Raw genomic sequence first — 12,078 nt, 5'->3', positions numbered from 1 at the left:
CAGAGAACAGTGAAAAAAATCAAAACAAGATTTTAAAAATGTTCTCAGTCTAGACATCTTCAAGAAAAGAGGCACTTTGGGATGGGGGGAAGAAATTCACCAAACTGTTTATAAAAGTGGCATTTTGGGGTATAAACAGGAAGAATCTATTTTTTTATTGTTTGGTATATTTGAAATATAGCACTCTCATGTTTGAAAAGATTTTGAACCAGAGAAGCAAAGTCAGTTGCAGAACTTAAATGGTGCGCAGAAAGTCACTGAATGTCACCACAAACGGCCCCTTTAGAACAGTGACTGAGCATGAGCTGATGCAATTGTAAATGTCATTCCATCTGTGTGACGGCCGCCCTCATGGGCTCTTCTTGCAAAAGAGACTTAGATGGACCATGTAGCTAGCCCTTTGCCACAGAACAAAAACCAACAGCGCTCCCATAGTCCAAGAACACTTTGATTTCTTGTAACCGCAGATAATTTCCAATGGCTCCCACTTCATCCCACTTCCTTACCTTCGTTATGTATTCTTCCCCGCGGCCACTTCTAAATCCAGCATTCAGCATTTCTGTTAACCCAGAAAACCTGAATTCTCCAAATCATGCTTACTTTCACCTCCATTCGATAAGGCCACAAACTCTTTCTTGGCAACTGATCCAAGTTCATTCCCTCCCGCCCAGCTCTAACATGATGCATAACCATCTCTACTGCTGCCTCTGGGCCCAGGCTTGACCTGGACGTTGGCCAGACACTCCACATCTTTAGGGATCCCAATTTTGGGATCTCTCTTAGTTCTTCCCCTTTCCTAAATTCTCCTTGTGGCCCTGGTGATGTAGACAAGTCTGAGGGTCTCCCCACTGCCTCAGAAACAGAGGCCTAGCCCACCCCAGTCCCGAGGCCAACCAATGGGTGCTCACCGTCGTATATTCAAAGTAGTAAAGGCAGTTGTCAGTCAGAATGAACCAGCGTCTCTTCCAAGTCTTTACCCTGCCGCCTGCGGAGGAAGAAGAGATGCGGATCAGAGGGGGGCTGGGGTGGGACAGGCCCGCAGCATGAAGCTTCCCTCCGGGTGAGGAGGAGCAGCGAGGGCAGGGCACCAGGGCGACACAGAGGCCATGGCAAGGTTTACATTGGTGACAAGACACAGAGCCAGACAGAAGCGCCTCTCACAGAGTGAAAGTCTGTGGCACAAGCAGAGCAAGCAAGTCAGGCGGCCCCGGAGATGCACGGGAAGCAGATGAGAGCGGGGCTGTTGGGGGGACTGGGGACACCGAGGGTGTGCCGCCTCCACGGCGTCTGATGGGCTGGAGAGCCTCTCTTGGGGGGCGGGGTGGAAATGGGCAAACAAAAAACAGCGGGGAGAGGGTCAGCCCCTGGTCCGGGCCATGCTGCTGGGCCAGCCAGCCCTGCCGTGTGGAGCTGTGTCATCAGAAAGGCCGGGGAGGAGACAGGAAGGAGGACATCTTCGTCCCTTCACCATCAAATCCACAGCTCTCCTGGAACGGGGAACCGCACCTTCCTGGGCGTAGTAAATTCCCACACTGGCTTCAGGCTTCTGGACCAGTGTCCGAAAGCTAGAACGTCCCCAGAGCCCTGCATCAGGGAGGAGTCACTGGGAGCAGGGGACCTGCTCAGGAGCCTTTTCCACTCTGGACCTCTCCCCGGAAACTGGTACCAGGACAGCTGGACAAGGGGCCCCGTGAGCACCAGAGTGGGGACCGTGAGCTGGCAATGCTTCCCTGAGTCCTTGTGAACAGTTTTCAACAGAAAACAAAACACAGCGGGGGCCTGCAGTTAGGGCGAGACGGACACCGAGGGGGAAACTTGACCGTGGCCTGCGTGAGTGAAACCATCCTGCCTTCAGTCACAACCTTTCCTTTCCTCTGCTTACAGCGGGTCAAGGGAGAGCTTTCTGAACACGGACCGTACAAAATCATGCGGAGGCCCTCGGGGTCAGGCACCCGCGCCCTCTCGTGAGCACGTCCGTCTTACTGCCCTGCACAGCATGGGCTCTTCTGGCTAAGCTTTACCCTACAGAGAAGATTACGTCTGCAATGTTCGGAGGTTGACCATTGATGCCAAGGTCCTAAATGGCACCGACCTTGGTTACGGACCAGGTTTGCGCCGCAAGCACGTGCGACCCCCCACCAGGCCTGGCTGGTGTCAGGCGGACTGACTCTCTCCCCACAGTGATCTGGCAGTTGATGCGAGCACGTGCCCCTGGTCCCTAAAGGCATGAATTAGGGAAAAAACAATGGATGGAAATAGGACATGCATGTGGAAAATGGGAAAGGCTGGGCAGAATCAAAATGAATGAGGAAAAAGAAGACAAGGAATTTACTTAGAATTGGAAAAATTTTGATATAAAGAGGAACCCCTCTCCCCAGTTTGGAGACTGAGAACTCGGCTCTTCCATCTCTTGGGCCTCCGTCCCCACCCAGGGCTCAGCACCCAGGACACCTCGCCCCTTGCTGACGACCATGCACTCCCCTAGAGGACAGGCCTGCAAGGGGCACCCGGGGCTCAGGAAGTCATGGGAGAGGTCAGATGCCAAAGGAAGATGGGAGGAATCTAGCAGAAAAAGCAAAGCTGGCACCCTCTCCTGACGTGAGAGCCTGGTCACTTCTCCCAGCCACCTGCGGTGTCACAGAACCCTCCACCGGGAGCATCGCTGCAGTCCCCGAGGGACGCTTCAGCGTGGAAAGAAATACAGACATGAAGCAAGCAGACAGGTCAATGTGCACCTCGGACAGTCCCTGTGGAACTCACAGGGCCACCTCCTCCTCATGGTCCCTGAGCCCAAGGTGGGAAGGCCAGAGGCCTTTGGAGCTGAAGAGCCTGCCGGTCCCCAACCATTTTAATGCATGTCACCGTTTGGGAGGGTTCTTTTTCTGGGCATTTCTGCCCAAGTCCAGCTTAAGCCGATGATACCCGAGGAGCAGGCTGACTTGGGGTGTTTAACAATGACTCATTGAAAAAAGGGGAGGGCCAAAAACAAAACAAAACATAAAAAACAGAGCCGAGGTAGGAATGCTCCCCCCCAACACCAAGGAAATGAAGCAAAGGGGCTTTGAGGAGGAGTTTTTGATTTTTGTCCTTTTTTTAAAGTTCTACTTGGCATTCTTTTCAACTTAGGAAACACCGTTTCCTGTTTCCCTTTTCACGCAAAGGTTAATGTCTCCTAGGCTGCGCAACCCCATCCTTTCTGGTCACCGTGGATCAGGAGCACATGGCTTCGGGAAGTCAAAACACCCTCCTCCTCTTCTCCACTTTAGAAATTACTTTTTGATTCATGGGTGTCAATAGGAATGCACGAAACAGAGCACGTCCCTGGCCAGTAATGACAAGAGAAAGCGGGGTGGGCCCTGTCTGTGCGTTCTTGCTCTGCCGCGTAGAAAGGCACTTACTCGCAGCCTGGTACCTCGCAGTCTGGCCCCTGCGCACCACGCCTAAATGGGAAACTGTGACAGTGGCTTCTGACCCTGACCAGTTCCTTAGGGACTGTACAATAAGTTAGAAGCAGCATTAACACTACCACCAGCAATTAAAAAGAAAATAATCAAAAATAGCAAAATAAGAAGCTGCAGCAATTACAGAGCCTGGGCAGGGCGAGCGAGCAAGGGGAGGGGATTACATACCTCCTGGAGTTTGGGGCAAGGAAAAGGAGAGCCAAAATCATGGAAACATACAAATGAGGGAGAAAAGAAAATTAAAACAAAGAAATTAAACCCAGCTCCTTAGTCTTAAAGTGCAATGCATTAGTTATTCACGTCTGCCTGGGGTGAGGGGGGACTGGAGGGAGGGCACACACCTGCTGGGCACCTGCTGTCTGGCCTTCCATCCTGCCGGGTCAAGGGTCAAGGCAGGGTCTAAGGCACCCCTGAGAACTGGCCCCAAGGATGCCACAACTGAGTTCTCAGAAAGCTGCCGTTTATTCATTCACATGAGGACTACTTCGGGGAAAAATCAGTCTTTCTTCAGCTGGCTACCCCTTTTTAAAGTGTGTGTAAGGCACACAGACAAACCCATGTGTGTATACATAACAGCGCACATTCTGTGGCTGTATGTGCAAACACACACACACTCTGGACGGCAGGGGTCCCCGCCCTCTGAGGCGCAGACCCATGGGGCTCTAAGTGGACACAACCCGAGGACGGGCCGGTGGGAGTTTGGACCAAGGAATGCAATGACCTAAAAACTGAGTCTTATACTTAGTTAAATTTCTTTTTAAAGTACAGGAAATCTCATGAATTTGCATGCCCTGGTGCAAGAACCAAGGCAGTCTTTGTACTGCTCTAATCTTGGCACCGGGCTGCCGGTGCGGACGTGTAACACCCCACACCAGTGTTTAACCAAGCTTCCCTGGCGGGGAGCCAACGCCAACGTGGGTGCACCTGCTCAGTTTCCAGCGGGTTCCCTTTAAACTCGAGCCACTTGGTACTGAAGACGCAGAGCAGAGCGGCCGCCTCTGGGGTTAGTGATTTAGATTCTACTGGCTTAAACACCGATAGAACGTTGGCTAATTCAAGAGCTTAAAAATTCTAATCAGTAAGGCAGTGCTTTAAAAATGTATGAATTAAGTCATTAGGTATAAACAAAGGACTTAGGTTACACTTTCAACAGGAAATGTAAATCCTATGGCTTTCTGGACTAGTCAGAATGACAGATTCCTTTGTGGCACTTCCCAGGTGTGCCGGTCACAGCCGAGGACAGTGGCTCCAACCTCCCTGGGCCAAGCAGCTGAACCGGTGGAGAAGGTGACGAGGCTGATGAGCACCCTGACAATGTGGGGCCCATGCCACAAAAGGCTGAGGCCAAACAGAGCAAAGGACTCTGTCCGAGGCCAAAAGTGTGTTCGGGGAGGCCAGGGCTCGCTCTGGGGTCTGGAACAATTAATGATATAGTTGTGTGGCCATGACGCCACGGAAACCCCACGACTCTTTTCCTTTTGGTTACTTGAACATCTCATGGCACCAGGCTCAGCCATCCAAGCTCACTGCTGCCAGAGGGAGGTGGAGCACTGTCCCCAGCCTACGGCAGGGTGGCCTCCTGGGCAGGGCGGGCTGGGGCTGGGAGGGGATGAGGAGAGCTGCGGGGCGCGCGGCAGCCGGGCTCGGGGTTTGCCATGCACACTGCCCGTGGGAGCCAGATGCAGAGCATGATGATGCACTGGGGGTGGGGGCGGGGGCGCGGGGTGCACGTCTGTGTGATGGGAAGTGGAGAGATGGATGCAGCCGGCCCCTGCCCAGGGAGTAAGAGGGGGTGGGGCAAGAAGGGAAGAGGCCCACGGCATCGCTTCCAGAGCAGACACGAGGTGTGCGTGTGCACGCGGGCAATTTTCACGGTGCAGTCTGTCCCCAGAAGTCTCCAGCGTCCCCCGGGGACACTGCTGGCTTGCACTTCCCTTCTGGAGACGGATTTTGTGGGAACAGTATGAATTCATAACAAAGTCCCTGCAAAGCGCCTCTGGGACCACCCCGTTTTCCCACAGCACGGGCTCGCGTGGCAAGCGCGCACACGCCTGTCCGGAGTGTCCCTGGGAGGGCTCTGACCCTGAGGGTGTCACTTACCGAGTTTCAGTAGCCAGCCTTCGCGGTCTGGGTTGAAGAAAGTGTGAGTGAGGTCATTCCCATCGTCTTCGGGGATTTTAAAGGGTTCGTTTTTTATGCTTTCATAGAGATTCTGGATAAAAGACGACACTGCATGCCTCTGGTTCTAGAAGTATCCTTTCTCCCCCCCTTTCTCTTCAGTCCCGCAACCAACACTCCTTGCTAGGCACTGAAGGCAGAAGGGAAATGGCAGCTCCTGCCTTCAGAATATACAGGAGCCTAGCAGCTAACCCAGGAAGGAAAGGAAGCAGCCCACCCCCGGTCTGCCTTTAGCTTCAGATGTGTAACCGCTCCCGTTCTGATTCCTTGGCTGGGCCTCACCACCAACCCCCTAACGGGACGCACACGACCCCACGCGTGACGCCGCAGGTCGGTGCTGTGCTCACCCGGAGCAGCTCCTCGGGCAGGTCGCCGCCATCATTGATGCCCCGGTTCATGGCGATGAATCTCTCCACAGTGGGCTTGTCCTTGACGTTGGGGTTGTGCAGGCTGGTGTTCAACATGATGATGGCAAACGAGAGGACGTAACAAGTATCTGGAGAGAAACGGGGAGACAGAAACGTCCACGAGAGAACAGGAAGTGCCTGGCTGGTGAGATCGAGGTCCAGAGCTGGAAACAAGCCCAGGCATCTGGGCCCGCTGTCACTGAGCAACCCCGTGCAGCCACTGGAGAGAGCACGGTGACAAAAACACCGCGGCCAGGACTCCAAGGGCCTCACTTTCTCAGGTCTTAACAGAGTGGCACACTGAAGACAATTGGGAAAACGACACAATGTCTAAGAAAGGAAATACAAGTTGCCTAGCACCGAGGACCCTGGCGCACCTCACTGACCCAGGCTGTAACTAAATTGGAATTGAAACAGATACATGGTTCTGAATTCTGCTTCTTGCTAATCTCAATAAAACCTTCTAAAATATGACTTTTAAGTTACATAATTTAAAGGTACCACAATTTATATTCCCACCCCTCATTGGGCTTCTGGGCTGTCCCCTACCTTCAGTGCTATAAATACCGCCTGAATGGACGTTCCTGGGCCTGAGCCTTGCCCTCCCTTGTAAAATGCCCGGATGCTGAGGAGAGTCGCATGAGGTCGCCCTGGCCCGGGCCACCTACCCGTGGACTGGAACACCCCGGGGTTGCACTGGCAGTACCGCTGGGCAAAGGCCTCCATCATCCGGTCGATCTTCTGAGCCTCTCCCGGCAGCCGGAAGCTCCACAGGAACTGCCTGTGTGACCAAGACGGCGGTGTCATAGGGTTGGGGGACACCGTTGACTTCTCCCTGACTTGTTACCCTTGCGGTGATATTTCTACTCAAGGGCACAGGGACGCCTGCAGGGCCAGGCTCTGGGACAGTGACCCCACGCAGAGGCAGGCTCCCCACGCCACACTGCCACTCTCCCGGACAGAGGTAAGGTGTTTAGAAAAATGTGAAAAACCAACACTTTCCCTAGTCAAAAGAATGGCTTTCCTCCTCAGAAAAATACACAAAACTGAAATATGGATAAGGCTCATCTTAAACGATCACCGATTTTCAGGAAATAGGACGAGGCGCAGGGAGAGAGGTTTAGCCACCAAAGCTCTCACAATCGCGCCTTTGGACCAAGGAGACCCCCAGCCAGAGGGGCTGATCTGCATTACTTTTTCTATCTAAATGACAACACGAAAATGATGTTACTGACACCCACAGCAGTGAGAATACTGATGATGGTTTCTCGGAGGGCTCAAGGTAACAGATTTAGGACAAAATTAAAGTTTACTTTTCTTCTAAAATGACATGCACAACCACCCACGTCCTATTCTGGGGCTGGGAATTAAAGCATTTTCTAAACTAAAAATGAGAAAAATTTCAAAATTTAAATATACATCAACTTCCAGACTATTAAAGGAAAAACCCGAGGCAGAGTTTTGCGAAGTCTGCTTCTGGACTGCACGGTGATTCCCTTCAGCCACCGCTTCCCTGACGTCACACACCCACAGAGCGCTTCTCTCTCAGACCCTTCCGAAAGCCCGAAGTGCTCCCCACACGTATAATCTCCCTAAAGCGCCCCAGGAACAGATACACGACTGAAGACCCGCCCCGCCCGCCCCGCAGGTGCTAGCGCATGCTGCTCACCGTAACGCCTGGACGAGGTTAAGGTCAGTGAACTCGTGTAAGCCCACAAATGCATGAAGAACCTGGATATTGAACTCGTCTCTGTCGAGAAACACAAAAGACATGGGGCCGGGAACACAGGTGTCAGCCACCGAGAATCCAAGCTCACCCCAACCCCCACCAGGCAGTTTCCCACGCACAGTCCCGTGGGCTCAGGCCCCCACCCAGGGCAGAAGGCCCCCAGCACAGCGGCTGCTGTCCCCAGGGCCACGCCGCCGTGTGGCTGCTGTTGCCTCGGGACAAACTCTCATCAAGAATCCGGCCTTCTGCAGCCCGCCAGTGCGGCTCCTGGCCCACACGCCCCGCCTCCTGTGTGTCCCCAGGCCTCACCTCTCCCCCAGGTAGTCCCCGATGGCCGTTTTGTTGAGGCCCTCGCCCTTGTACAGGAACTGGGCAATGTCTTCACGGGTGTTCTTCAGCAGGTCGTTCTCTATTAAGAACTGGATCCCCTAGAAAAACACAACAAAAATGCAGGTGACGCTCACCCCAGAAACATCTAGAAAGGAAGGCAAAGGGCGCGGGAAGGTGGGTGTGGGTGCTCCGGACGCAGAGGGCAGTGTGTCACGTGAGCTGCAGCCAACACCCCGACCCAAAGCCTGTGGCCCCAATACATCCTTTTCTTACCTTTTTAGGGTCCATGTTAAACTTCTTCCTGCCCATGGCTACCTGTTTGTTCCTCTGCATGTTTTTCCTGTAAAACAACCGCCACAGCCACTTTAGGACCCTGGGCCGTCAAGAGGGTTGGAAAAACTACAGTAACGCCCACGTGCACGCAACGGTTTGGGGGGAATTCTGAAAGATTTACCAGGAAAGCACAGGCATGCTTCGGTCTACCCGGGGAAGGGCCACTGAGACCCTGGCCTGGGCTCCCTGCTCAGGGGCTCCTCCCACCCCAGGCCCCCCCTAACTTTATTAACCTGTAACTCACATCATATAATACACCCATTCCACTGTACCTGTGAATGATGTCTGGTAAGCTCACCCAATTGTACAACTTCCCCCACGCAGGAAGTGCGTGTTGTGTGTGTTCACAGCCCATTACCTCCGTCTGTCTGTCCGTTTGCCTGCTGGTAGGCACTGAGCCCTTTCGGCTCTCTGGCTATTTTAGATAAAACTCCTATACATATTCTTGTACAAGTCTCTTTGTGGGGGGGCCTCCTTTCTCTCGAGTGAAGTGCCCGGAGCGGCACTGCTGGGCACAGCAGGGCATCCGGGCAACACTGTAAGAAATGGCCACCCTGCCCACCCACGCAGCTGTCCCACCTCGTTCTCGTCAGCACGTGCTGACATGAGGACCACAGGCCCTTTCCCCCCGACTGCCCTGGGGTGCGGAGAGGCGGCTCGTGGCACGTGCAGCTGCACCTCCTTATGACTAACGCTGGTGCGTGTCGGTCACGTGTCTACTACATATGGAGCTCCTTTTACAAGATCTCTTCTCAAGTTTTTTGCCCTTTTATTTTTGGCTTTAAAAAAAAATTGTATGTGTTCTTTATATACTATATATTCTGGATACAAATCCTCAAATACAGGTATCACAATTCTTTTTCCCTCATACTGAACCAGCGACCTTTCAGTTTGCAGGCCACACCAGCCAGTATCTTTTATAAGGCAGAAATTTTAAACTTTGATGAACTCCAATTTATCCATTTCTTTTAAGCTGTAAGTTTTAAAAAATGAAAATAAAGCTGTAACCTAAAACTGACCCTACAGAGACCGGAAGCGAAGAGCTGGCCACTTCCCACAACAGGCAGCCTCACCCACCCCTGCTGGCCCCAAACACACTCGTTTGAAGTAACAACGTCACACAGTCTTAGGAGCCAGAAGGGAGAGTTAGGCTTAGAAAAACACAGACAGGTAGGCATTAGAAACAGCCCATTTACTGCATCAGCAGTTAGCAAATGGTCTGGGAACCCCATTCAAAATTAAACTCTCAAGGTCACTAACATCCCATGTAGTTAAAAGAAAACTACAACCTGCAAACACTCCTGTCACTGGGCACTGCAATTGTGTGTCTGCTCTCTTCTCGCTCAGCGTTAGGAAGTGAACACAAGCTTCCGACGGCACCCAGACATAACTGGGCAGCACAGCCTGCTTACAAACGCAGTGGGCAGGCACGGGCAGGGGGAAGCGATGCTCACAACTATCAGGGCACCTTCCGAGGGCTCCAGTCCAGCCTCTCCCACCGCCTCGGGGGCCCTCTTACCCACCAGTCCCGCCCCGAAGGCTGGGACACAGCAAGGATGGCCACGCATGTGCTCACTAGGAAACATGTTTGAAGATGCACTTTTCTTCCTAAATGCACCACAATGACAGACCAGGCATGCGGCGCAACTCAGCCACACACACCGGCATAGGGCAGACTCACCTTTCTTCTGTGGACCCCAGGTTTTCAATTTCATTAGCCACTTCTGCTATCTCATCCTTTAGCCTCTGAAAAACAGACAGCCTAGGATCACCAGACAGGAAGATACACGTCAAGTTAAAACCTCTGAAATCTCACAAAGCTCCTTCCAATGAAAAGCAAAATGAAATAAAATAAGACAAAAATATTCTAAAACATTCTGGAAAACTCTTCTAGTCAACAAACATTGAGCTCCTACCAATAGCAAGCGTGCGAGGGAATACCGAGGTGAAAGGCATCTCCTGACCCCAAGGAGGCCCCTCGGCCGCCCGCCCCCGAGGGGCACACTGGGCCAACACAGCTGCCAGGCAGCGGCAAAGGGAATGCCAGCACGGGGCCGCTTTCTGTCCCCCTCCCTCCTGTGTCAGCAGTGACTGTCACAGCAAGGGGCTAAGCTTTCCTAGATCCACCAGTGAAACAGGAACCAAAGCGTTAGGGCAAGAGAACACAGCACCCAGAAGGCAGGGTCAGAGCAGGCCAGCGCTTCCTCTGCACGCTCTGCAGTATGGGGTACCAGGGCGGGCCCCCCTTTCCCACCCACCTGCGCTCCCAAGTATTTTATGGAGAATCCTAGAGGAACACCTGCTGCCTCAGGGGTAAAAGAATCCAGCTAATTAATGGCTTCTGTCCCACAAAGCTTGATGGCTATGCAAAGGAGCTTAGAAGCTTAGAAAAGCACTGATCGGTATTTATGGCTGACAAGCCTCTCCGAGTGACCAGCAGCCAAACCCCATATAACCATGAACTCACTCAACCCTCCGGCAACCTCTTAGCAGGTGTTTTCACTCTTATCTTTCAGATAAAGAAGCTGAAGTTCAGGGAACCAAAACTCTGCAGCTGAAACCGCTCGCTCAGCAACGGGTGGCGCCAGGGCCTGCAGTGGGCTGGCTCTGTGCTCAGGTCACAGCCCTCCCCTGCGCCCCTGGGAGTCCGGAGCCCAGGGCCACTGCGCCTCTGACCACCGACCAGCTGGTGGAGCTCACGAACCACGGACCTCTGTGAGCCCTGTTCTCCCACCTGTCAGGCGGAGACTGTCACACCTACGCTCGGTGCAGAGCTGTGCTGAGTCAGGAGAACACACCTGTCACCCAATGGCATGTGTCGCCCTCCTACCTGAATGTCGGCCAGCAGCTCCTGCTTCCTCCGCCGAATGTTCTCCAGTTCCTGACGCTCCTCTGCAGTCAGGTCACTGGGAACTAGAGAAAAGGAGAAAATGTTAGAAGAAAGCTTTTACCTCGCCAAAAAGTAAATAAAATCCAGAGACCACCAGGAGACGTCAAAGGAAAAGGCGCTGGGGCGCGGAGGAGAGCCTGGGGAAGGAGCGCCCGCCGTGCGCAGCAGGACGGGCAGGACTGCCTCGCCCACCGCAAGTGAGGCGAGGGAGGCGAGGGGACCAGGGGTGGGGCCCTGGGGGCTTCAGGCCCTGGCCAACCAACCTCTCTCAGCCTCAACTCCCTCCCCGAGCCCAGCCCCAACGTGGGACGCCATCTGTGACACCTCAGGTGGGAGGCGACCACTGCAGAGCATGCCGGTTGTGTGCGTCCGGGGACGGGGGAGGGGCGCGACTGCACGTATACAGCGGAGAACCTGAGAGCAGTGCTGAGCTCTGGGGACTTTTCTCTCCACGTTATGCCATCCACAGAGTTTGAATAATGTTTTAAAGTGAGCTCTTGTCCCCTGACTGTGCTGGGAGCCGCGTGGTCTCAGGAAGAATGAGCACTGGCATCAGGCCGACCCGGGCATGTCCACCACACTCCAATCAGGTCACTGCACGAGCCCCCCAGCCTGTTCTGTTCGGCCCACGTTCCATCACTGACGAAGTGGGGACACCACTGCCCACCTCACCGGCCGCAGTGAGGATCAAGCCCAAGAGCGTAACTCAAGTGCCCGAACTCTGCCTGGTGCTTATTAGCAGGAGCTCCG

General features: G+C 53.6%; 1 protein-coding gene across 4 annotated transcripts in view; it reads right to left on the bottom strand.

Moving 5' to 3' along the window:
* Positions 1-12,078, bottom strand: part of CYTH1 (cytohesin 1) — a 66,241-nt gene that overhangs the window by 6,094 nt on the left and 48,069 nt on the right. For 2 of the 4 annotated variants that reach the window (XM_090291857.1, XM_090291859.1), the window contains exons 2-10: positions 11,269-11,351; positions 10,120-10,184; positions 8,379-8,445; positions 8,085-8,203; positions 7,716-7,796; positions 6,715-6,827; positions 5,987-6,135; positions 5,561-5,673; positions 909-987 (exon numbers count right to left, since the gene is read on the bottom strand). In XM_090291857.1, the coding sequence (XP_090147983.1) occupies positions 909-987; positions 5,561-5,673; positions 5,987-6,135; positions 6,715-6,827; positions 7,716-7,796; positions 8,085-8,203; positions 8,379-8,445; positions 10,120-10,184; positions 11,269-11,351 (869 nt within the window). The remainder of the gene's footprint in view (positions 1-908; positions 988-5,560; positions 5,674-5,986; positions 6,136-6,714; positions 6,828-7,715; positions 7,797-8,084; positions 8,204-8,378; positions 8,446-10,119; positions 10,185-11,268; positions 11,352-12,078) is intronic. The other 2 variants (XM_090291856.1, XM_090291858.1) reach the window with 1 other exon arrangement.

This window comes from Furipterus horrens, unplaced genomic scaffold, assembly GCF_987537825.1.
Source record: "Furipterus horrens unplaced genomic scaffold, mFurHor1.1.pri manual_scaffold_11, whole genome shotgun sequence".
Taxonomy (NCBI): Eukaryota; Metazoa; Chordata; class Mammalia; order Chiroptera; family Furipteridae; genus Furipterus; species Furipterus horrens.
Note: the sequence above shows the minus strand (reverse complement) of the source record. Positions and strands in the feature narration are given on the sequence as shown.